The sequence below is a fragment of the Megascapheus bottae genome, chromosome 16 (assembly GCF_031878675.1).
Source record: "Megascapheus bottae isolate mThoBot1 chromosome 16, mThoBot2.hap1, whole genome shotgun sequence".
NCBI classification, from domain to species: Eukaryota; Metazoa; Chordata; class Mammalia; order Rodentia; family Geomyidae; genus Megascapheus; species Megascapheus bottae.
In genome coordinates, this window is record NC_143524.1 from 48,148,671 (window position 1) to 48,174,380 (window position 25,710).

Sequence of the window (25,710 nt, forward strand, 5' to 3'; positions counted from 1 at the left end):
CTTGATCCACGAAAGAAATTAAGGAAGAAATTAGAAAGTTCTAACAATTCAATGAAAATGAAAACACATAACAACAGAACCACTAAAATACAGCAAAAGCAGTGCTGAGAGAAAATTTTGTATCTCTAAGCACACACAAGAAAAAAACAGAAATAGCTCAAGTAAATGATCTCATGATACAACTAAAATTGCTAAAAAACAAAACAAAACAAAACACCAAAAACAAACCCAACCCAAAACTACTAGATGGAGAGAGAAAGCCAAGATTAGGGCTGAAATTAATGACATAGAAACTGAAAAAAAATATACATAAAATCAATGAACCAAAAAGCAGTTTTTTTGAAAAAATTAATACAATTGACAGACCACTAGCGAGATTGATGAAGACACAAGATTCAAATCAATGAAGTCAGAGCCACTACTGGAAATATTAAACAAATATCCAAGAAATCCAAACAATTATAAAGGACTACTTTCAAAAAACCTATACTCAAAAAAGGACCACTTAGAATAAATTTTTAGAGACATACCAACTGCTTGAGCTGAGTCAAGAAAGTATAAACCAGTTAAATAGGCCAATAGCACACAATGAGACAGAGGAAGTAATCGGAAGTCTTCCAACAAGGAAAGCCCAGGCCTGGATGGATCCAGTGCTGAATCTATAAGACTTTTAACACATTTTTTTTCCCCAGTTCTGGGGCTTGAGCTCAGGACCTGTGCATTGTCCTTGAGTTTTCTTAAGGCTAGAACTCTACCCTAGAACCACAGCACCACTTCCAGCTTTTTCTAAATATGCGTTATTAAGGAATTGAACCCAAGGCTTCGTGCATGCTAGGCAAGCACTCTACCACTGGGCCACACTCGTGGCCCCTCTATAAGACTTTTTTTTTTTTTAACATTATTCTGATCTCATTCATTAAGCTTTTCAGCAAGGGAGAAGGGAGGGATGAAAGAGTGACTGGGGGGGGTATAGGGAGTCTGATCAAGGCTCATTGTATGCATGCATGACATGTCAAAATGAAATCCTTGTTTACACCTAATTGATGGTCATGAAAACTGGGAGGAATGTGTGCCCCAATGGCTAATGCCTATAATCTTAGAGCTATTCAGGACACTGAGATCTGCGGACTGAAGTTCAAAACCAGCCTGGGCAAGAAAGTCTGTGAGATTTGACAATTCACCACCACAAAACTGGAAGTAGAGCTGTGCCTTGAAGTAGCAGAGCACTAGTCTTGAACAAAAGAGTTCAGGGACAGCTCCCAGGCCCTGAATTCAAGCCCCACCACCAACAAAGAGAAAAAAAGGGCATAGGGAGGGAGACCAGGAGGAAAAAAATGTTGATCAGAAACCAATGACCTAAATGCCCTAGAGATCATGGTCATTTTTCTGAGCCCTAAGCATTCTAAACTTCACATTTTACAAAAGAAGGAAAAGGAAAAGCAGCAGTCCACAAAGGCCTTTGCAGTGTCAGAAATCTACAATCTAAAAGAAAACCGAGAACAAGAGAATTGCATCATAAGCTATAAGCCAGACACTTTAAAATTGATCAACATTCTTGTTTTTGTTTTTGTTTGGGGGAGGATCATGGGGCTTGAACTCTGGCCTGGGTGCTGTCCCTGAGATCCTCAGCTCAAGGCTACTGCTCTACCCTTGAGCCACAGCCCCACTTCCCATTCTAGTGATTAATTGGAGATAAGAGTCTTAGGGCTTTGTATTGCCTGGGCTGGCTTTGAACCGTGAGAGGATCTCAGCCTGCTGAGTAGCTAGGATTACACGCATGAGCCGCCGCTTCTGGCTCAACATCCTTGTTAGAACAAGACAGCAAATACCAGCCTTGCAACAGCCAGCACTGAGCATCTGGAGGTGATAAAAAGGTGATCACTTGCAGTTAGGGAAGCATCTATAAGACTTTTAAAGATGAACTAACACCAATGTTCCTCAAGCTTTGCCAAGAAATAGAAACAGAGGGAGCGATTTCAAACTTATTCTATGAAGCCATATCATGTTCATCCCCAAAGCAGGTACGACTCTGACAAAAACAGAACTACTGACCAATTGATCTGATGTACACACATACAACGCTCTTCAAAATAGTAGCCAACAGAATCCAGAAACAAAAAAATCATATATATGACCAAGTAAGCGTCATTTTATAGATGCAAAGCTAGGTTAACATACACAAATCAATTAATGTAATTCACTACACCAACAGAGCCAAAGTCAAGAACCACACAATTCATCTTGATAGATGCCTTCAACAAAATACAACATCTATTAATGTTAAATGCTTTGGAGGAAGTAGGAATAGATGGCGCGCTTGTTCCTTAAAACAATAAAGGCTATATATGATAGACCAACAGCCAACATCATACCAAATAGGAAAAAACTAAAACCATTTCCCCTAAAATCAGGAACAAGGCAAAGATGCCTACTCTCTCCACTCCTCTTCAATATAGTTCTGGAATTCCTAGCCAAATAAATAAGTCAAGAAAAGAACATAAAAGGGATTCACACAGGGAAAGAAGAAATTAAACTATCCCTATTTGCAGATGACATAATAGTATACCTAAAGAACACAAAAAATTCTATCCCCAAACTCGTGATCAATTGTTTTGGTGAAATAGCAGAATACAAAATTAACCTACAAAAATCAGTAGTCTAGCACGGTCTCCGTGATAGATGGGCATTAGGTCTAAACAATACAAGAGTGATGACTCAATACTGAGGTAGTCCAGGTCATTGACATGAATTTGTAAATATAAATATATCTATACAGATATATAGGTCTATGATAGGATATATATCCTATAGATATAAGATCGATATGTATCTATGACATACAAACAAAGATTTAGCTTAGTTTTAATTATGTTGTTAAATTTATGTACCAGTGAATGCATAGAGATTTTTTTTTCTTGAATACTTGTTTGTGGAACATGACATTTGAAGTACGATGTAAAAACTCAGTTTTAGTAAAGTTTATTTTTTGCCAGTCATGGGGTTTGCGCTCAGGGCCTGAGCACTGTCCTCGGACTTTTCTCAAGGGTAGAACTCTACCACTTGAGCCACAGCACCACTTCCAGCTTTTTTTCTATGTATGTGGTATCAAGGAATTGAACCCGGGTCTTTGTGCATGCTAGGCAAGCACTCTACCACTAGGCCAAACTCCTGGCCCTTAATAAGGTTTTAATAAATAAAAAAGAAAGAAATCAGTAAACACAATAATTAAAAAAAATCAGTAGCCTTTCTGTATGCCAACCATGTACAAGCAGAAATCATGAAAACAACTCCCATTTGCAATAAACTGAAAAAAAAAAAATCTAGGAATTAACCAAACCAAAGATGCAAAAGATCTTTATAGCAAAAACTATAAAAATCTGAAGAAAGAAATCATAGAGGACACCAGGAAATAGAAAGACCTTCCATGCTCATGGCTAGGTGAAATCAAGATATGACACCTAGCCACAGACCAGTCCCTTTCACTGTAGCAGTCAATGCAGAGCCAATCAAAAACTGCATTTTCTTGAGCCCAGCCACAAATCACCAGGTCAATTCCTGTTTGCTTATGTTCTTTCTGGAGATACCCACTGCTCTCCCATCAGAAAATCTGTCTTCGTTCAGTATCTTTAAATGGGTTTCTGATTCACACTACAGTGAATTTTCACGTGCACAGGGATTTAGGGATTACTGTCCTAGCAGGAAGTCTGATAAGGTGTTTGGGACTTTACCCACTAGATAGTCTTCCTTCTAATCGATTCTATGTATCCAGTAGGTATCCTGACCTCACAAGCTCCAACCAAACTACTTTGTCATGAAACTCCTTCAAGTATGCTTTGATTGACCGGAGGGTGAGAGGGGTTATTCTTGAAGGCTGTTCCAATCCAGCCGTGCTGTTTTAGCTTTCCCTTTTATCGAATACACAGGGAAGAGCCCAGTATTGGTGCTGTGGGTTTTTACTTATTTGTATTTGGGTGCCAGGTTCAACTCAGAACCTCACAATTTTATCTGTTTTTTTCTCTTGAGGCCAGTGCTCTACCATTTGAGTCAAATCTCCACTTCTGGATTTTTGCTGGTAAATTGAAGATAAGAGTCACATGGACTTTTCTGCAAGAGCTAGCTTTGAATTTCAACTCTTAGGTCTCAAGCCTCCTAAGTAGCTGGGATTACAGGCATGAGCCATCAGTACTCAGTTGATGCTATCTTCTTCATACCATGATTCCTGAGGCCCAGACCATATCCGGTAACACCTAAACCTTCCTGTAGCCCAGTACCACATGGCCTGTTTCATGTGCGTCGCATTCACCAAGCTTCACAATGTCCTTCTCTGCCATTGCTAATTCATCTATCCCATGGTAGACCTGAAAACATTGTCCTACCGTGAGACTCACTTGAAAATGCTTTATGTTTTTCCCCCCACAGAAAGATCCATCCTGGGCTTTCATGACCAGCAAGAACAATCAGCTTTCTTTATCAGGTCATTTCTCATAGGTAAGTTTATACCCACTCTCTAAGAGGAACTGAACATTCAGAGGCGTGAGGAGAGAGCTTTCCATAGAGCTGTCCTGAGGGAAGGAGGGAAGGAAAGAGGGAGAGAGAGAGAGAGAGAACCTTGTCTGCATGGGCTGCTTACCAGGCAAGGAAGGAAGTTCAAGGGCAGTGTGCACCGAAAAGCTCCCACTGCATGTCTAACATTGTCCTTGCAGAGGTCTGCTTCAAGGCTGGCCCTGGTTTGGTGTTTGGGAACTTGATGGGTAAACAGTCTTCTATTGGCTAAGTTATCTCAGTGGGTCCTAGTGCCCAAGATGTTTATATAAACGTGGAGATTTTGTCCCACATTTGTTTCCTTTCCATGAAGGTCTAAATTTGGTACACAGTATTCAGAGGGCTTGGGAGCTAGGGAAATCTTGTACCCACGTCTCTCTAGAGCTTAGGTGATGGACAGCAAGCACATCACTGGAGAGATGAAGTCTGCCCTGACTGACTGGAAGCTTGTGCCTTGCTTCTTACAGCCGTCTGCCGTAATGAATCTTGAGATTCAGGCTCTCTGCTGGGCCCCGTGAGTTTTTCCAGTATCTCACAGACTTATCACAACTCAGGGTTCAGAGCCAGGTGGGGACTGAGATGACCAGGCATGAGATGATATAGTGATTTAGAAAATGTCGGGGATAGAAGAGCTTTTTAAGCTCTCTAGAAATGTGAATAATAATGGTCAAGCTGTTAGGGGCATTCTTGAAGATCTGTTAAAATCTAAGTAGGGAAAACATGACATAATATTTGAACCATGGTTTGTTCCACACTCATTTCCTCCTTGGAAGTGTACTTGGGGAGGCAATTTATTTTGTAGTTAGAGTACTAGAAAACTAAGCACACCAAAGTCATTTAGGAACCAGGCTGAGGTGGAAAGAAGATTCCTCTTCAATGTTTTAGAACATAAAGGGTTTGGGCTATTTATCTCACGGGTTGTATTTTGTCTGCAAGATGGTTCTTTCCTGCAGAGATGATTGGGAGAACTGGTTTGAGGAAAACTAGGCCTGCTAGAAACCTTTGTATAGTTGATCTTGGAACCTGGGAATCAGCTCTGGGGCTAAAGGCCCAGCTGGCCGGCTGCCAGATGAAGGAACACAGTGGCTGTGCGGGGTGTGTGGAGTCAGGGGCCTGGGAGGGTTCCTATCTCACCACACTCCAGCTGTGGCATCCAAGAGAACTTCTAAACAACAATGAGGCAGATAGTTACCTCAAAGGCAGTTGCAGCTATTAGACAAAATATGAAAATACTTCTTACAGCATGAAGCACTGTCCAATTTAATAACAACAGCATGTCCTTATAGAGCACGTCCGGTGTGCCAGATGCTATGCTAAGTGCTAAAACTCTCTTCACTCTTTTAAGCCTCACAACCAGCTAGGAAGGTGGCTTGGTGGTACGAGTGCTTGCATTTTCCACATTCAATTCCTCAGTACCAGATAGAGAAAAAAGTCTGGAAGTGGTGCTGTTGCTCACATGCTAGCCTTGAACTCAGTGAGGCTCAGGCCCAGACTCTGCATTCAAGCCCCCAAAAGGGGGGAGAAAAACACAAAAACAGTCCTCTCTGAATTGGATACCAGAATGATCCTTGTCTGCCAGATATGAAAACAGAGGCAGGGAAAGATGAAAGGACTTGCTTTGTAGTATAAATCAACACACAATGAAAGACTTGGGAGTCCAAATCTAGGCAATATGGCACCAGAAGTCTTATGTGTGGGTCACTAGTATTTTTCTGGAAGGGCTTGTCTGGAGTATTAACACATTTTTAACACACATAATTATATCAACAATCATTTGTTCCAGTAGTATTATCTTGTAGTCTCCACAATTGACACTATGTATGGTCTGTAGTAACAACTTTACCTTTAGACAGTCTTGGGTTTGGTGGTATTTAGCTCTGGAGGCACGTGGTGGGCAGTTTACTTCAACTTTTGGGGTCTCAATTTCACCATTTATAGTTTGCTAGGCAGATCATAGCAATTACATGAAAGAATAAAGCTCTATTGCCTGTCTTCTTGCAAATATATCATAAATAGCAAGCATTAGTCTTGCAATTATTGATGAGTAGAATCCAAAGAAGTGGAGAAGGGGCCAACAGAATGCATTCTGGAAGTCGTTTCTAGCCAGACCTATGGTAATATTCCGTGGAACTTCTTGGACATCGATGGTAAAGGGAGTTCTTGTCACTTGAGGGTAAAGTGATTTACCCTCATTTACTCTCTCCCTGCTTAAGACTTTTCTGTGGTGCCTTATTGACTTCAGAAGATAGGCTAAGTTGGGGGCCAGTGATCCAGAACCATCACCCACTATAATAGAACGCAGCTTTCTCACTGTTCCTGTCTCTTTTATTCCTTCAGGCTCTGCAAGCTCAATAGTTCCCTTTGCCATGACCAAGTTCTCATTGGAGAAAGCTGGGCTTGCTGCTGTTGGAGTTTTCAGACAGTCTATTTGTTACATACAATCAAGAGGCTTTTGGGTGGTTTTTCTCGGAGCCTGATTCCCAGGATACCACTCATCATTGTGGCTACCCTCCTTGTATTACACCTTACGTTGTTAAACCCACGCGAGTCCCAGAGCTCCTTCACCCCTTAAGGGGGCTTACATGCTCCCCTCCACACTGAAGTCAAAGGAAGGACAGCCATCTCTATGTGATAGCTCATCTGCTGGGCTTGATTATTCAATGGCCCCTTACAAAGGAGGGATCAGGGCCAAGAACGGAGCATCAGGTCCCAGAGTCTGTCTGCTTTCAGTGGAACCCTGCTCAGATATACACTCTCAGTAAGCAAGCCATAGCCTGGTAGGCTGGCAGTTTGTGGTCAAAACCATCATATGAATCATACATCTTGTGAGCTAAAGCTGATCACCAGTGGCTTACATCGGCAATCCTACCTACTAAAGAGGCTGAGATCTGATGATTGAGATTCGAAGCCAGCAGTTGTAGATAAAGAGACTTTTATCCAATTAACCAGCAAAAAAAGAAAAAGAAAAGAAGAAGAAAAGCCAGAAGTGGAGGTGTGAAATGGTAGAACACCAATCTTGAGTAGACAATGAAGAGCACTAATGCCCCTGCCAAGTTCAAGCTCCAGTACTGGTACAAAAAATATTTTTTGAGCTGACAGATCCTATAGGAAGGAAATGGATATTTACAAGATCCACCTATATGCTAGGTACCTTATTTCAATCCTTTATAAATGAGAATCTATAGTGACATACATCTTTCTGCATACAAAAAGATAATTGAAATAAAAATTTCACAGGACAACACCTAACATACTTTATGTCCTATGTTCTCTCTTCTCCACTCCATTTTATTTTTCTTTTCAACAAGGGGTACTGAGTTATGTAATTATTTCATGACTCGACTGGTGATAATCCACAATTTCAGAAATAGTATCCTGGTTCTTGGGCACAATCTCCTGCTCCCATTATAACCTTAGGAATGTTTATTTCTTTTTTGTTTGTTTGTTCTCTGGATTTGTTTTGTTTTGCTATTCCTGAAGCTTGAACACAGGGCCTGAGCACTGTCCTTGGACTTTCCTCAAGGCTAGCGCTCTACCACTTGGGCCACAGCACCATTTCTGACTTTTCTATGTACAAGGTACCAAGGAATTGAACCTGGGTCTTTGGGTGTGCTAGGCAAGCACTCTACCCATAGGCCAAACTCCTGGCCCCAGGATGAAGAAATTGAGACTCAGCAGCTTCATGAATTTGTACAAAAATCACCTGTATATTTGGACTGGGATCTCCTCAACCTATTTCTTCCCAGGGTACCCTACTGTCTGAGATTCCCAAGAGCCTCTCTGGTTGATGGGGTGAAATAAATCTTCAGAGAGAAGTGCTTAGTCCAGGATCTTCATAGGACTGGCGATGAGATGAATACTAAACTTGATGTGTCCCTGGGTATCACTTGCTGCCCTGGAACCGTGCTCCCATTCACAGAATGCTCTTTCCCCACCACTGGTTATTCTTCTCCAAAGTGTGCTCTCTCTGGACAATGCTGAGCTTAGTGGAGGGGGAAGACACCTCCGACACATCTTTTGGAAGGTATTTTTTCATTGTGCACACTGTTGCTTCCACTAGAATTGAGAGTCAGGTTTGCGAGCAAATTAAAAGCAAAATTCTTGTTTGCTGCACCTCTCTGCACACACAGCAGGTCTTAACTGAGTTTCAAGAATGCAATCTATCTTAATTTAGCATGGCTTGGAATCTCTTTGTCTCTCCTGCCTTTCTAGTTCAGAATCAAGGTGTGATTAGATTACTACTGCTCACAGAACTGGGTGAGGACTTATAAGAACTTTTTAAGAACAGCAATATCAGTGGGTCCCAGACCATAGAAAGTTTCAGCAAAGGTGGTGCTCTGGAGAGGAGGCCCCAGGACTCCTTCATTAATGCAGATTAAGACTGAGACATAGCTGAGCAGGATGGGCTGGAAATATGTCTAAAGGGAAGGCAACATCACAACAAAACAAGACCGTATCAAGTGTCTCACATGGAAGACAGGGCAAAGGTTGAGGCAGCAAGATCAGAAACCAAGATGACATGCAGCAAGATGGCATGAGGACCAACTCATCAACAAAGCTGTGAAGTACAATGAAAGAGGGTGGGGCAGACCAGAGGCTGAAGGACCAGGTAACTGGACTGCAGAGAGCTGTGGACCAGGTGAAGGTTCAAGCGTGCATTCTTTCTACAAGAACCTGGGAATCATTTTGGTCATAGAACCTGTGTATTGAGGTCATCTTCAATCCTTCTTAAGGGGAGCATGGAAGAGATGATCTGGCTTAGGTTCAACCCTGGCTGCCTATAGGCTTGCCCCATGTAACCTCCCTGTTTCTTGGGTTGCTACAGAAGCCCTCTACTTTGATGTTTGTTCTCTAGGGTTTCCTCTCAACTGAGCATGCAGAATAATCCTGCTAAGTCTTGGTCAGATTCTGTTCATCTTCAGTCAGAGGCCTCTGGGGCAAGGCTGATCACAGCTTGCTTGTACACCTACCCCCATGTCACAAGCAACTCAGGGCCTGAGCACTGTCCTTGGGCTTTCTCAAGGCTAGAGCTCTACCACTTGAGCCACAGCATTTCTGTCTTTTTTCTATATATATGAGGAATTGAACCTGGGTCCTTGTGCATGCTAGGCAAGCACTCTACCACTAGGCTAAACTCCTGGTCCCGCATGTCACCTTTTTGGCCTCTTCCACTACTCCAGGCATCATGGTCTTTTTTTTGCTGTTGTTCAGACAAAGCTTGCATATTCTGCTTTAAGACACTTGCACCTGCCATTCTGTCTGCCAAGATCCTCTTCCTTTTGGTAAAGCTTTGCTCAAATAGCACTTTTCCTGGAAGTCTACTCTGGCTACCCCAATTAAAAGAGCAACTCTCCTCTCTCTGTTGCCAGAATGTGTATCATCTTTTAAAAAAATTCCATGTAATGTAGCAGGCTCTTAATTTTATCAACATCAGTCATTACACTAGAATGCAATCTCCATTAAGAATGGGATGCTTTGTTCGTTTTGATCACTGCTGGAACCCCAACATTTAACATGGTACCCACAAGATAGTAGACACTCACAAAATAAGTGACAGGGAATCCACTTTACATACCATCCTTACCTAGCACATTCTTCCTCTGCCCCTCCCCATATTTCCTATCACACATGGTTACATGGCTTCACGGTATTCATGTACACATATGGTTATATAGCTTCTGTTACCCACATAAAGTGCCCTTTCTTCTTCATTAACCTGTAAAAAATCCTTCTCACCTCCCAGAGCCCAGGACTCTTCCTCAATGAAACCATAACTATTTGCTGGCTGGACTTTTTTTCTTTCTCTTTCCTTAAGTAGATCAGAGTTTGAAAATATTCTTGTCTGATGTCTAGGCCCTGGTCAGACTTGACAGGTTATGGATTCAGTTTATTTTCTAGATTATTATTTTTTTAATTTCTGGATTATTTTTAACATTGACAAATATATGTTCTAGATACAGCCAGAATGAATATCCTAGATCTTATATCTTTTATGAACCTAATAAAAACATCTCTTCAAGACAGTAGGAACTGTAGAGTGATCAAGAAAGATAATGGGTAATTGAAGGAGGTAGATATGGCCTTGTGTTAGTTACTTATATCTTATGGTGACTGGACAGCTGACAGATGCAACTTTAAGGCTATATTTCCTTAAGGCTTCAGAGGGTTTAGTTCATGGTTGCTTGGCTCCATGCACTTGAGCAGTGCATCACGGTGGTGAGAGGGTGTGGTAGGGGAGGATATGGAAGCAGAGAGGAAAATGGAAAGAGGCTAGGGCAAGATATAGGAGAGATCCTAATAACTAGGATCTCCAACTAAACCCCATCTTTCTAGCACCTTCTACTATTGCCTATCAGATTATGCATTAATAACTGTGAAGGGATTCATCTACTGATATAGGATAGGTCAGAGCTCTTAAGATCCAATCACTTCCTAAGAGCCTCCTCAGCTAGCAACCAACACTCTAGGACATGAATTTACAGGGAGACATTTCATATTCAAATCTTAACAGGGCTTAGACCTGTGCCCTGCCATGTATTAGCTGTGACCCTGCCAACAAATCACCTAACCTCTTCAAATCTGTGTCTTCAGAGATGTAGAAGTAAGAACAGGTAGAGTCAAGGGGCTTGTTATCTCTTAAGGTCTCCTCTAGTTCACAGATTCTCAGATGGTCTGTCTGTACCAGGCCTTTCCTGGCCTGCTCCTGGCACTTAGAGTTTATGTAGAAAACAAATTCTCTAAAAACATCAGGTACCTCGACATGCCTCATTACAAAGCAGAGGAATATGAGGTTGCCTCTAGCTATTGGGTTCAAGTTCCCATTCTAGAAAGTGATGTCTCTTTGGACAACGAATTGGATGGCTACAGCCCTCTAACCATTGAGAACTTAGTGATTTTCTTACAGATTTTTGAACAAGGGGCAGGAGAGGGAAGAGGGTAAACAGTAACATTGGCAATGGCTCTTGTACTTTGGGACTATCTGCATCTTCTAGGAATTTGGACTTGAAATAAAATGAACTAATAATTTCCCTTTTGATATCAGGCTGTCTGATAATTTGGGAACCAAGTGTGACTCTGTTTATTGGCTCTTTTCTAAGTGAATTTCTTGATTGGCCCCTGGGATAAAAGCAAAGGGATTTTTTTTTTCATGAGTTCCTAGGCTTCTGGGCCTCTGCACCCCTCCAAGCTCTAGCTTAGGCAACTGCCTCTCTTGGGAAGGCTCTCTCTATCAGATGCCCACCATGAATGGAGTGAAGGAATGGGTGTCTGTACTCTCCAGGCCTCATGGAGGCTCCCTGGCTGTCATCCACAGCTCTCGAAGTAACTATCATCAAGACCTAGCATGAATTCAGAAGTAGCTCGATCAGGGTGGCAAAGACTCGGGCAGACATCTCAAGGAAGGGAGATGGCATGCGGTGTGAGAAACTGGACATCATGTGGAATGCTGTAACCAGTTTGAAGTGTACAGCTCAGTGGCATCACTATATTTACATGTTCATCCCATCACTACCAACACTCATCTCTAGAACCTCGTTATCCCAAACCAGACCTCCGTAATCAGCAAACAGTAACTTCCCATTATATTATCCCTCTCCTAGCCCCTGGTGATCTCAGGCATATGTGTTTTATTTTTTGTTTGGTTTTATTTATTTATTGAGATTCTATGGGGTTTGAACTCAGGGCCTTTTACTTGAACCACACCACCCACAGGCCTCCCCTCCACACCCCCTTTTTATTTTTCAGACAGAGGTGTGTGTGTGTGTGTGCGCGTGCGCGTGCCCTTGCACACTCCTTTATTACCCAGGGCCAGCCTGAGCCTCCGGACCTCTGCCTCACAAGTAATTGAGATTACTAGTCTGGCATATTGTTTTGTAAATGAAGGAACCCTGGATCAGAGAGGTGGCAGTAAATTTCTCAAGATCTCAGAGCTAGGACTGGGACAACTAGGATAAGAGGCCAGGTTTCCCTGGTGGATTCAGAAACAAGTATCCTTCCAGTCTCCTGACACCTCTGCTATAGTCTAGGCCCACAGCTAGTTGCATGTCCACCTCCTCCACTAGTTGTCTAGTTTCTACATCTAGAACAAAACCAAGCCTGGAATCCTGGAGGAACTCAGCACGGCCATAGCACAGATTGCAGAAGGAAGCAGAACAAACCTGCAGGAGAGACACTGTGTCATGCCGACCCCGTGGCTGGAGATGAACCTCCTCTTTCAGCATCAGGCCCCTAAAAACTGACCGCTGACTGTGTGACTGGCATGACAGCTTCTGCTCATTGCTACCAGCCTGCTACCTGCTAACCCTCCTGCCCAGCTGGCTCTTTCTGATACCCAAGGAGAAAGATTTATATTTACATTACCCAGTCAATTTTGTATTTATTTTAGATATTAAGCAGTGACATAAAAGCTGCTGATATTAACTTTCAGGGGTAAAAATTGGCTTTAATGGACCCCATAAATGTTATTATTGATGGCGGCCGCATGCAGCAGCCCTGTGACCTCAGCAAAAGCCTCCACCACCGTCGATACTGTTGACAATTACTATTGATGGATGCAAGGTCGTGTGTGGAGGCAGGGTCGATGCTCTGGTAGATGGAAGTTGCTGGGGTTTGTACTTTGCATTTCCTGTTTATCAATCTGCATCTCTGAGCACCTGTTTGTCCACCAATGCTGCCTCAGTGGAGACCTCCAAATTTTCACTGACTCAAATGCAAGTGAGCAAAGGGCTTGGACAATAGGGGAAGAGAGACCTGAGTTTAAGTCCTAGCTTGGCTGACACAATAACTTACTGTTGTGTCAGTTAATCACTGTGGAGGCTCAGCTTTCCTATCTGGGAAATGGGAATGCCAACACATTTTAATGTGGATTAAAGGCCATTGTGTATCTGTACCTCTGGGCTCTCAGCAGAGGTTTTTAGATTCTTTGTATTCCATAACACTGGGCCTACTATGATGTTTTTTGTAGCTAACATGGCCTGTGGAATAGGGCCCTGCTGTGAAACAGGGATCCAAGTTTTCATCAGTGGAAAAGGAGAGAAAGCGGGGTGCATGATGAGAGAGAATTGGATGGAGTAGAGGAAGATGATGAGGTCAGAAGGGAAGGAAGAAAGAGGGAGAATGAAGAGAATCAAGAGTGAGATGTGTGAATGCACACATTATTCCCCTAGAGCTGGCCTCCAACCTCTATCGTCCTGATCTCTGCCTCACAAGCAGATGGATTACAGACTACTTATAAAACCACTTGTAATGAGCAACCTAGCCCTGGCATACAAGAAACTGTAGCTGAGAGGTGAAGTGAACTTGCTCAACCTCAGGCATGAATGGACATTCAGTCACCATGGAGGTGTCAGGTTTGGGGAGGTCCAGATCTGGAAGGGATAGAGAGGTTAAGGCTTTGTTAGTCTACCTTCCCATCTCCTTTGCATGTGGATCATCCATGAGTACAGCTGAACTTCAGGTTCCGTGGGCAATCAAAGAGAGATCGACTTAATGGAACCCTTCCTACTATCAAAAGCTGAAACATTTCATGCTCATCTGATATGTCATTATCACCCAACAAAAGCTTAATTCGGATGTAATTCAGTTCTCATGGAATATACAATAATGTGAGTGGTGTGTGCTTTATTATGTATGACTTTATGGAAAACGATCATGTGTCACCATAACAAGAAATCTTCAAAAGAACAACCTGTGCATCTTGTTATGGAGAAAATTCACCAGAATAATTAAGGCTAAATCAGTCAAGATTTTATAGAGTTATGTGGCACTGACTTGTTATCCCATCTTGCTAGCAGGGTGACCTCTGCAGCTTCTTTGGGCTATAGCTATGTTTTTCCCCCATGCAATGAAGATAATAAAATTCTGCTTCAAAGTGTTACAGGAAGAGCAAATGAGATCACATCGCCAAAGTGCTTAGCCCTCTTCCTGGGTGCTCATAACCACCAGCAGCTATTAAACTCTCAACGCTGTTATTACTTTCATCATTGTGGGCCTTTTTTCTTGTGAATGCTAGTACTGAGAGCAGCAGAATCCCAGGTGTAGATTAGAGCCTGCAGGACATTTGGCTCAGTTATTACTAAATGAATTAGAACACTGGTCCAGCCAGATGCTCTGAGAAGGAAAGGTCCTGTTGTCCAATAGATGACGAAAATGTATCTTAAGCTGGTAGTTTTATCTGCGAACACACACATGAACATCTTAAAGCTCTGAGAAGTCCCGCAGAGGAGAAACTTGTTTAAATGGATTTTTTTTTTTTGCCAGTCCTGGGCTTGAGCTCAGGGCCTGAGCACTGTCCTTGGGTTTTCTCAAGGCTAGAGCTCTACCACTTGAGCCTCAGCACCACTTCCGGCTTTTTTCTATGTATGTGGTACCGAGGAATCGAACCCGGGTCTTCATGCATGCTAGGCAAGCACTTTAACCACTAGGCCAAATTCCCGGCCCCAGGATTTAATTCAGTATTTTCTCATTACTTGGACCAAAAAAAACCCTCAAAAAAACACTTTCCTATTTCATTCTATAAAATTTTTCAGAAGATGAAAGATGCTGACTTCATTTAAACTATTCTTTCAGTGAGAAAACTGAGGGGAATAGAAAGGATGTAATACTCCAGATCCCTCCAACACACCCTGCTCTTCACGACTCACGCTTGGTGCTGCCTTTCAATTTGGTGAGGTGGTTCAGTGTGTGGAGAGGTGATCTACTGGCTGGGCCTAGGTCTTGATGTGAGCTGGGAAGGAAAGCTTCTCCAGAGGCTGAGAGGTCACCAGCCCCACCAGGACCGATGGGGATGAGAGGAGGTAACAGGGCCACAAGGCAGTGATTGGCCCCTCCCACAGCTCCAGCAAATACATAGGCTTCCTGGGAGAATCTGAGGGAGGGGTGGCAGCATATATATGTGGACGTATATAGTAGCAGGCTCTTTAAGGGATGAGTTCTCATCCGACGCTTAAGATGATCTGGGATTTGGGCTTTGCATAGTTAACCTGGACTAAGCCATGCAAGCCCTAGGGCTCTGACCTGCTCCCACCCGTTGCCCCTGATATCCTGGGCAGAAATCACTAGGCTCCAGAAATGGGAGCTGGAAGCCAGTAGAGGGCGCTGCAGCTCTCCTTCCCAACATCCTTCCCAGGCCTCGTTTGGCTGGGGTGGGTTGAGGGGTGGAGGGTTGTGGGGTCAAACCGATGGATTCCAGGAGCTCCTGCAGACCTATTGCTGGGCTTCCCACAGACAAAAAAAAACCTGCAAGGCGGGCCTGGTTCAGCAAAAACGGCCCAGGGGCTGATGCATACAATGTGGGGTCACTCCTCATGGCTAAGACCTAGTCGGGACTCAGGTGGAGCCTCTTAATGACCTGCTTCTAAGCCTCTTTATCCTAGGAAGCAGCTGTGCATTCCTTCCCTTCATTTTCTCCTACCCTTTCTCTGGGCCTTGGGAAACAGGGCTGCAGACCCAAAACTGGCCTAAGGGATCTGAGGTCAGCCCTTCACAAAGTCAGGCTGAAGCTAGGGTGAAACCTCAAGCTTTTACATTTCACAATTTACTTATTTATTTGCACCAGTGGGAATCAAACCCAGGGCCTTCGAGATGCTCCTAGGCAACCCCTTACCTTGACTCATGTCCCTAGATTTATAATCGATTTTAAATTCCCTTTTAATGGACAAATAACTATGTAAATTTGTGGGGTATAATGGGATAGTTTGATAAACATGTACATTCATTGTGGAAGGATGAAATCAAGATGTGTTGGTCACCCCATACACTTTACTGGGATGAGAGGGAAGCATTTAAGTCTGCCCTTTTAGCAAGTTTGAAACTCATACAGCTTGAACAACCCTCCTCTGAAAAGTTGGAATGTTCAGAAAACCTCAACTTTTGAGCATCATGTAGGGGTTTGGAGCGTATTAGGAGTTCAGATTTATTGGATTACCAATGGTCAGCCAGCAGTTTATATAAAAATATTACCAAACCTGAAAAACTTCCAGTTTTTAGCATCATTTATTTAAAATACTGAATTCTCAGTTTGCACGGATAAAGGTCATGACTGCAAATTGACCATGAAAACTTATTCCTCTGAACAAACTTTGTGTCCTTTGACCAATACCTCCATCCTCCAACACCTCAAGTTTCAAATTAGCCTGAAATGACAGTTGGACTGTGAAGCATTCTCTGATCAACCTAAGACACTAAGTCTAACAAGGTCCTTGGAGATTGCTCAGGGCTTCAGATCACCTAGAAGATTCAGACACAGATGACCTGTTTGGACCAAATCAGAGGTATGTGTATGTGTGCCATCCTTCCACCTCCCACTGTTTTTCCCCTGCCCAACACAAACATAGGAATCGTGAACACCATAAAACAGTCCCTTAGCACTTCCTTCTTTCCATCCAGAGGTCTAGGACAGGTCACTAATGGGGGACATCCCATGTGACTGTGCACAAATCATAGCCTTTGGACCACTGAGAACAGAACAACTTCCCCAACACCCCAGCCAATGGAGCAGCAAATGGCGATTGCAATTAACCCCAGCCCTGCACCTGATTCAGGCTGGGTGGGCCACTCACCGGTCTCAGTGTTCTCATGCTCCGTGTCGGTCAGTGTGAGGTTGGAATTGGCCCGGCTGGACAGGCAGGAGCTGCGTCCTGACCGCGTGCTCCGGCCCCACAGGCGCACAGGGTGCTCTGGGGACAGCACAGTGTCAGCTTCCAGGTCTGCATCGGAGCTGGCCCCCATGGAATAGCCACAGTGAGGGAGGCCAATATCTGTCCGGTAGAGAGTCCCATGAGGTGGTGTCACTTCGCCCAGTCCCAGCTCACGCAGGGTGAAATTGGTACCTGAGAGAAGGGAGAGTGAAAACGGTCAGTGTGCTGGGTACCTGGCCGAAGCAAAGCTCCATTAGCCTAGGATTCACAGCTGTGTTTTGGACTCAGCGTGGTGGTCAGTTCCAGCCATGTCTCCTGGTGTTTTTCTACCAGGCAAATAATGTGTCATCTCTGAGACAGGTCCTCCCTATTCAATGCAGGCTGGCCTCCAACCTATGACCCCTCTTTTACCTGTCACCCATGTCTGGCTTATGCTCTGCTATCTTTGAAGGGGCTCCAATGTTACTTCCTCTGTGAGGTCTCTCCCAAAGCCTATACCTCTGTGTAGATGTTACTGTCTCTTCCCAGATCCCATTCAAAGTCCTTGCACAGTGGAGTTGTCTTATCCCTTCTGCTGCAGGTGCCAAGGTATGGCACTATGTCTTGCTTATTCCTAAATCTCTGCATTTGGGGCTAAAATCCAATATGCAGAAGGAACTCAGTAAATGCCTGTTAAGTTGTATGGGGAGTTTCAGATTTCTATGATGTGGTCTCCGCAAACCAGAGGTTCCTTTTGGAGCTGTTTAGGAGAGCAACCCAACTGGCAGAGGAAAGGGGGTGTGTCTTGCTTGTGATGCATACATAGGGCATCTGACCTTGTACCAAGTAAAGTTCAATAGAGGATTCTCGACAATGGGTCTCCTAAGGACACAGGAAGGCCAGGACAAAGGCTGGAGAAGATGTGGGTGAGAATTCACCTGGTAGTTCGGGTGTAGATGCTTTCATGGAAAATACAAGCTCTTTCACTACAGGTCCGTGTTAATTCAGTGTCTACTGAGGGACAACTTCTCCTCTGTGTCTGCTATTCCAAGACATATGCTTTGGGTGATGAGAATGAGAGAATAGACAAGGGCTGTAAGGTCACACCTATCCCAGTTAAACAGATGTCCTGGGAAATGCATTCATATCAGGTGGCACCAACCCAAGCTAGCCAGGAGTAGAGTATGGGGCCTGGGCTGCACAGGTCCCAGTTAGGTAGAAGAGACTGGGCCAGAACTCCTGACTCAGGAGTGAAGGCCAAAGTGGCGAGATCATGATAAAGACTCTAGGGGTACAGTGGCAGGATGCAAGACATGAGTGGGAGCTGAGAGGAGAACAGAGAAAGGCAACATGAGAACTGAGTGAGACAGAAGAGGTGGGTCCTAAAGCTGTACAGGTGGGGCAACCTGTGAAGGCAAGTGGGAAGGGACTCCCTGAAAGGCCAGGGGAAGTCAGCACAGATGGCCTCCTGTGCTTCCCTTCTAGCCATCAAAGCCTGCTCACCCTGGATGGGTGGGGCTCATCAACTGTTATACAACCCACATCTACAGCAGAGTCAGTACCCAGTAGAATTTAATTGAGTACACGGGCAGACTCACTCTGGCAGGCCCTTGGAGTCTAGATGAGAGGAGACAGAAGGGAGGAGAGACTGAATGTGCCATGGCTTTCCAGAGAGCTAGGCAGGAGCTGTAGCTCAAGGCAGAGTCACCTTGAATCTGTTGTTATGAAACATTTCTTCTCTGGTAGTCAAACATTTAGTTGGTATGCAAGTCCCTAGATTCTTCTGGCACCTCTAGTCTCCCCCAGCCTCTTTCTGGCAGCTCTGAGGCCTTCCCTTACCACTCCCCTGCCTCCAATTTATCTAAGATGCAGTTGCTAAATAATAAGGTCAAATGGGTCTTAATGCCAGTGAGCTGAAACATCTGGGACTGGAGGAAAACACAGGGGCTCAGCCCCTCTCCTGGGCGGTTTAAAATTCTTTTACCACATGTGAGATGACCCCGTGATCCCTTGGATTTAGCGCTTTTGGCTTCTTTCCTGTTCATGAGTTGACAGCCCTCTTGACTCAGCCTCTAGCTGTGCAGTTCTGGGCTTGTGACCACCTGAGCTTCAATGTTTGTTTATGGCGTTAGGGTTTGAAGTCAGGGTTATGCATCTGATAATCAGATACTCTAACACCAGAGTCACAGCTCCATATCTTTTGTGCTTTAGTTATTTCTTTTAGAGAAGGTCTCATGCTTTACTAGCAGTGCTCCCCTCTGCCCCCCAATGGCCTTGGATCTTGATCCTCTTTTTTTTTTTTTTTTTTTGTCAGTCCTGGGCTTGAGCTCAGGGCCTTAGCACTGTCCTTGGACTTTCTCAAGGCTAGAGCTCTGCCACTTGAGCCTCAGCACCACTTCCAGCTTTTTTTTTTCTATGTATGTGGTACCAAGGAATCGAACCTGGGTCTCCATGCATGCTAGGCAAGCACTTTAACCACTAGGCCAAACTCCCGGCCCTCTTGATCCTCTTGTATCTGCCTCTTGGCCTGGTTTTGTCTTTAAAAGGCCGGGCAGGGTGATATGCCTTGTGGTTTTCAAAGGGTTTTTTGGATCCAGGATGGCGATTTGTAAGCCACTCTGCTTATGACTGCATGTGAATACTTATTTGTTCTTTACAATGACCAGAAAGAACTTGGGGTTTGGAGGCGTGGAATGGTGTGGTAATGGTAAAATGCTTGCCTAATACACTCAAGGTCCAATACTCTTATTATCATCATCATCAACAAAACCCAAGATGGGGTCTTATTCTGAGTCTCATATGCTAGGTTCTATCTGGCCTAGGAGGGCTTTGTCAAAGCCTGTGCAGGACAGAGCTAGGGGTTACGCTTTGAGTAATGTTCCCTCTTCCCATTACCAAGGCTTATAGGTGACAATGACTAGTGGGTAGCATTTATGAAACACCTGCTTCATGCTTGGCACTGATGTCAAGTGCATTATTTACAGTCCTCGCTGGTCCTCATGCTCACTCTATTAGCTACTATTATCCCTGCACACAGGTGAAGATGATGAGAGTCACAACAGTGGCAGAGCCAGGATTCAAATCCAGATCTGTCTGATGCCAGGGCTAGAGGACTTAATTAAATCTAGGGAAGAGATTAAGAGAGCCCTCATTTTTCAAACCAGAGGCAGTGAATGGGACATGTTTCATGTGGATCCAGATCTGTGGAGGGAAATAGAAATGAGGTCATGGGTGGCATGCATGCCTGCATGCACGTGTGCGTGTGTGTGTGTGCTGCTCTTTCCCCTTTGTGATCTTAAGTAATAAGAAATAAACAGCACGATCAAAATGCTGCCTGTGGAAGTGGGCAGAGCAGGCAGAATCAGGGCTGGCTTTCATATATTCTGAGGGCCACTCACTACCAGGCCTGAAGGAGGATTTGCTTAGGCTCTGCAGTCAGAAAGACATATGTGAGGCACCAGTGAGTCTGGGCTATGAGTAAAGGATATGAAGAGGCAAGGGGCAAAAAACATCTAGGCAGAAAAGGGGCTGGGAAGCTATCTCCTGAATGCCAGGGTAAGGGGCTTCAAGTCAGGACAATGCAGATACCTGGGGTGCAGAACTGGATGTAAAGTCATTGTGGTAGGGGTCAGAGATGGACAGTGATGGAGTGTGTTGTTTGTTTTCTGCTTATGGTTAAGCACTCTGCCATGTGAGCTATTATCTCCAGCCTTTTGGGATGCTTTCTGTATTTGAGATTGGGTTTTGCTAACTTTGCCTAGGCTATTACTGTGACCCTCAAAAGAGTTCCCCTGCCTCTGCTGCCTAAGAAGCTGAGATTACAGGCATGCCCCATCATGGCTGGCAAGAAGGATTCATTGGAATGGTATTCTAGGTCAGGACTGGGTTTGGGTGATTATTGTATGTGGAAAGTAGAAGAGAGTCAGGTGTTGAGATTGTATTCCGCATTAAGTTTCAAGGTCAAATGTCTTCCTCTCAAGGTTCTCAGGATTTGACACACAGGGAAAAGGCGTTAAGATATCCTCGTTGAATGAATAAATACCCAAAGGAAGACATAACACTTAGCTCTGCTTACCAACTTAAAGAAGGCACCTTATGACAACCGCTGGCAACGGATAGACTCCTGCCTAGCACTTTTATGAGGATGGAGTCTTAGGGGGCAATCTGACTCCCCATGGTGAGACATCTGAGTCCCCCCACACACACCTTCTCTCCCCCGCTGGCTCTACCAGGAGATCACAGGCCAGGCTTTTGCCAGACCAAAGTGTCCAAGTAGCAGAGAGACTCAGTTGGCCTGTCCCCTCCGTGACATTCCAGCCCAGCTTGGCTGGCCCAGGCTTGGCAGGCTCCTGGCTGGCCCCGGAGGCTCCCCTGCGCCCCGGGCCGGCCTGGCACCCTCACCTGAGCGGCAGAACTCCTCGGCCTCCTGCGGGACCATGTCCTTGACGCGGCTGCCGTAGGCCAGGCGGGCGTCCTGGTCGTAGGCCTTCAGCGTCTCGCTGGAGCTGTAGGACTTCTGCGGAGCTTTGCCCTCCTCGCTGTCTGCAGACGAGCTGGTGTAGCGGCGCTCGGCGTCGCGGCGCCGGGTCAGCGAGCGGTAAGGTTTCCGGTCCTTCACGTCCATGTCCTCCAGCCCCGGGGCCTCCACACCCACCTGGGTCCTCACTTCACTCAGGGCCAAGTGGTCTGCAAAGGTGGGAAGCAATGCTTAGGAGGTGGGGTTCCAGCCTTGGGGTGGGGAGGGGTGCAAAGACAAGGCTGAGATCAGGGCCTGGAGTCACCTTGTCGGAGTGGAAGTGATGAGGAGCCAGGCTGGGAGAACTTGAATGTGTGAGAGAAATCCAGTCCAGTCCCCCCAGGTGGCTCTACCTATAATCCTAGCTTCTCAGGTCGCTGAGGAAGAGTGTAGTTCAAAGCCAGCCCAAGAGCGCCATCTCTCCAATTAGCTACCCCAACACCCAGGAGAAGAATGCCAGGTTCAAGTGGTAGAACACCAGCCTCGAGTGGAAAAAGCTCAGGGGCGGCACCCAGGCCTTGAGTTCACGCCCCAGGACTGGCACGCTACATGCTCACACATGAGTGCATGTGCACATGCAGAACCTGTGAAATAAATGTGCAGGCAGTAGGGGAATCACATCGAGTAAATGATCAGGAACGACTCACACAACCCCTGATGTTCCAACGGTCACCGGCCTCGTATAAGTAAGCAGCTCACACCACTACCACACTGTCGTATGAACCTTTGCTCTCTTCTGCCTCCACCCACTAGATGAACTTCCCGTGATCACACCTAAGGCGACCACACCCACAATCTGTCACACCTGAACGGAGGACTGGTGGGCAGTAGGCACCTAACAAACATTTCTTTAATCAGACAGCTCACCAACTCCCATTTGACAGACAAGATCTGAAGCTTTGCCAAGGTTATCTAGGTGACAAGGAGCAAAGCCAGAACCCTGGAATCTGGGGTGCAATGATTCTTACTGTCTAAAAGCTCACTCTTCATTGGCTGTTTCTCCTTCCCCAGAGTGTCCTTTTTGCCCTATACTGATACTCAGGAGTGTCATTCTCCTTCCAGGTGTTTATTCTTAGCTCCAGGCTAGCACAACATCTTAAGGGCCAGGAGGAAAACATAGATACACCGTTCTCTTTGTATTTCTTGACACCTACAACCTCCTCAGTGTTGGCCTTCCATTGTTCCTGTTTTCTAACAGGGAGGATGCTCAAAACATTCCCTCGTCTGGTTGTCCTGGTAGAAACAGCAGCACACGTGTTCCATGAGAATCATAGCACACCTGGGGTCTCCTCATACCTATGGGGCATCTCACATCAGAAGTGGCACTCAAGGCTAGCAGCTACACTGCAGTGTGTTTATGTAGGATAGGGTGGCCAGATTTTAAGACAGGCTGGAAATCTGGATGGAGACATAAAATAGATCCTTTCTAGACATTATCATTTCTTTCCTTTTTAAAAATTCATCATTTTAAAAAATTAAATAAGAATATTTGAATTTGAACTCAGGTCCTCATAATTACTATTATATTTCTTTTTTTTTTCTTGTCAGTCCTGGGCTTAAGCTCAGGGCCTGAGCACTATCCTTGGATTTTCTCAAGGCTAACACTCTACCACTTGAGCCTCAGCACCACTTCTGGCTTTTTAATCCAGGTATGTGGTACCGAGGAATCAAACCCGGGTCTTCGTGCATGCTAGGCAAGTACTCTACCACTAGGCCAAACTCCCGACCCACTCATAATTACTAGTAAGCAGAAGGAACTCTACCACTGAGTTGTATCTCCAGTTCAAACGGTATATATGTTTTTCTTTTAAATTGAAAAATAGTTTACAGGCCAAACCAAACATTCTGATGGGTTAGGTTTGATCTGAAGACTAGCAATTCTGCCTGTAACCACCGAAGGCTTTGGCTCTCTTCCCTCCTAAGACCTCAAAGGCAGAATATTCTCCAGGGCAGGTCTCGGCTCACAGCTCCAGTGCAAAATTTCTGCCTTGTTAAAGAGTTCTATAGATACCAGCTATGATGACACATACCTGTAATACCATTTCCTAGCACACACAAAAAGCTCACAAAAGTGACTGACTGCATGATAAGCCACTTCCCATTCATTTTCTCCCATTTTTTTAAAAAAAAGACTGATTATATAACTCTCTAAATTGCTGCTGTGGTGGTATCTTGGCTTTCAATCCAAGGCATTCTTTGGGTCTAATTTATTTGAGTGTTTTTAGCAACTGTTGCTTCTGTGCCCCTTGGCCCTTCCAACCTCGAGCAACAATAATGCTGATGGTGAGAACAAGCACTCAATTAACATTAGCCATTATTAATACTAGTCACTAATAACTCATATTAATGTTAATTACAGTATGAACAATAATAGTAAATATACTTTATTAGTAGATTTTAGTCTCAGATATATTTGACATATATTATGTCACATATATGTCCTATATATATGAGAGAGTATGCTTATTTTAAACACTTCTATGGGATAACATTTTTGAATTTTCATGCCAATGCTGAGATCTGGGAATTATGATTATCTGTACATTACAAATAAGACATTGAGAGATTAAGCACCTGGCCCATGGTTACATAGCTCTTGCCTGGTAGAGCCAGAGCTGCAACCCAGGGATTTGAACATGGCACATGGATATAGACCCTCAATGGTGTTGCCTCATACCCTGTTCCAGATGGATTTCAAAGCCCGGGTTAGGCCAGTAACCTGCGCATGGCCCTCCACCCCAAGCCCTGCTGTCCTTGAGAATGAATGTCAGTTTGTTGACCAGAACGAATATTTTCCTCATCCCACCATCTCGTTTCATTTCACTGAGTACTTGCTCTTTCCTGGCCATGAGTTCTGTGGTTCTGCCCTCTGCCTTTGCATGTGACCATGTTCCATCACCACAAAGACAGCCAAAGAGCTGGTCCAGTCTTGTGACTGACTGCCTTTCCTCTCACCTAATTCCTTGAGAGCAGGCTTGGCATTCACGATGCTCCCACAAGAGCCATTGAGTGAATAAAAGAAGGGAATTACTTGCCGAGTATTTCATTCATTCTTATCCTATACTAAGATATTGGTACTCCACTCTAGGCATGAAAGACCTTTGAGACCAAATCAGAGGCATTGCTATATTTATTCTTTTTAAATTTTAAAGGCACCTTGGGCTGAAAGCCTGACCTAGCAATTCAGTAAATACACACCTTTTTTGAGCAGATAGGAGGTCTGACATGGTGCCTGGTTACTTGGCTTTTTAAGCCTACTATACTTCAATCTCTTAGAAAGGCCTATTCATATAAATCATTTTTTTAGGTGTGGAGGGGGGTTGTTTCCTGACCCCTGACACAGCTCATCTACCCATCTGCCTTTCAGAAATCTCTACCACCATCCAACTAGTGATGAACAGAACAGCTACCATGTTACTTGGGCCTCACTCAAGCCTACTTCATTCTCACTATTTCCACCTTTGAACCTTTGTTCAATTCCATGTCCAATTCCAAACCTCCCCATGTTCTATTCTGGCCTCCCCTTAGCTGTGTGGTCCTGTGGAAGCCCCTCACTCCAAAAGACCAGATCTGTTAGATCCTTTTGTCATCTTGTCAGGTTCTATATTGATTGATATGATGAAGTATTGGAAAACGATTACTATCAGTCTCACCATTGCTATTGCTTGGTGATATCTTCCCAACAACTTCTGTAACTATTAATTTAAACACCCATTAATGTAGGGGAGGATGTTCTGGGCCACTCAAGTAGCAAATAAAATAAATACTCACTAAAGGACTAATTAGCAGCTCTGTCATTACAAGCTATAAGCTAAACATGGTGGCTATACATGGTGGATTCCACTGAAGTTTATGATTAAGCAGAGTATGCAGCCCTTTGTGACACTGACAATGATGTAATGGAGAGGAGTGCAAATACCCTGGTACAAACTCAGCCACTAGCCTTGTTCCTAAGGACAGCTTTCCAAGACTCTTCTCCAGGTACAACCCAAGCACTACAGAGAACCTACAGAGAACACTTCACTTCCAAAAATGGTG

The 25,710-nt window shown here is 44.5% G+C and overlaps 1 protein-coding gene across 1 annotated transcript in view; it reads right to left on the minus strand.

The window, feature by feature from the left end:
• Positions 1–25,710, minus strand: part of Tenm4 (teneurin transmembrane protein 4) — a 716,831-nt gene that overhangs the window by 360,920 nt on the left and 330,201 nt on the right. The window contains exons 5-6 of the mRNA XM_090348503.1: positions 21,558–21,842; positions 17,100–17,369 (exon numbers count right to left, since the gene is read on the minus strand). Of these exons, the coding sequence (XP_090204629.1) occupies positions 17,100–17,369; positions 21,558–21,780 (493 nt within the window). The 5' untranslated portion in view covers positions 21,781–21,842. The remainder of the gene's footprint in view (positions 1–17,099; positions 17,370–21,557; positions 21,843–25,710) is intronic.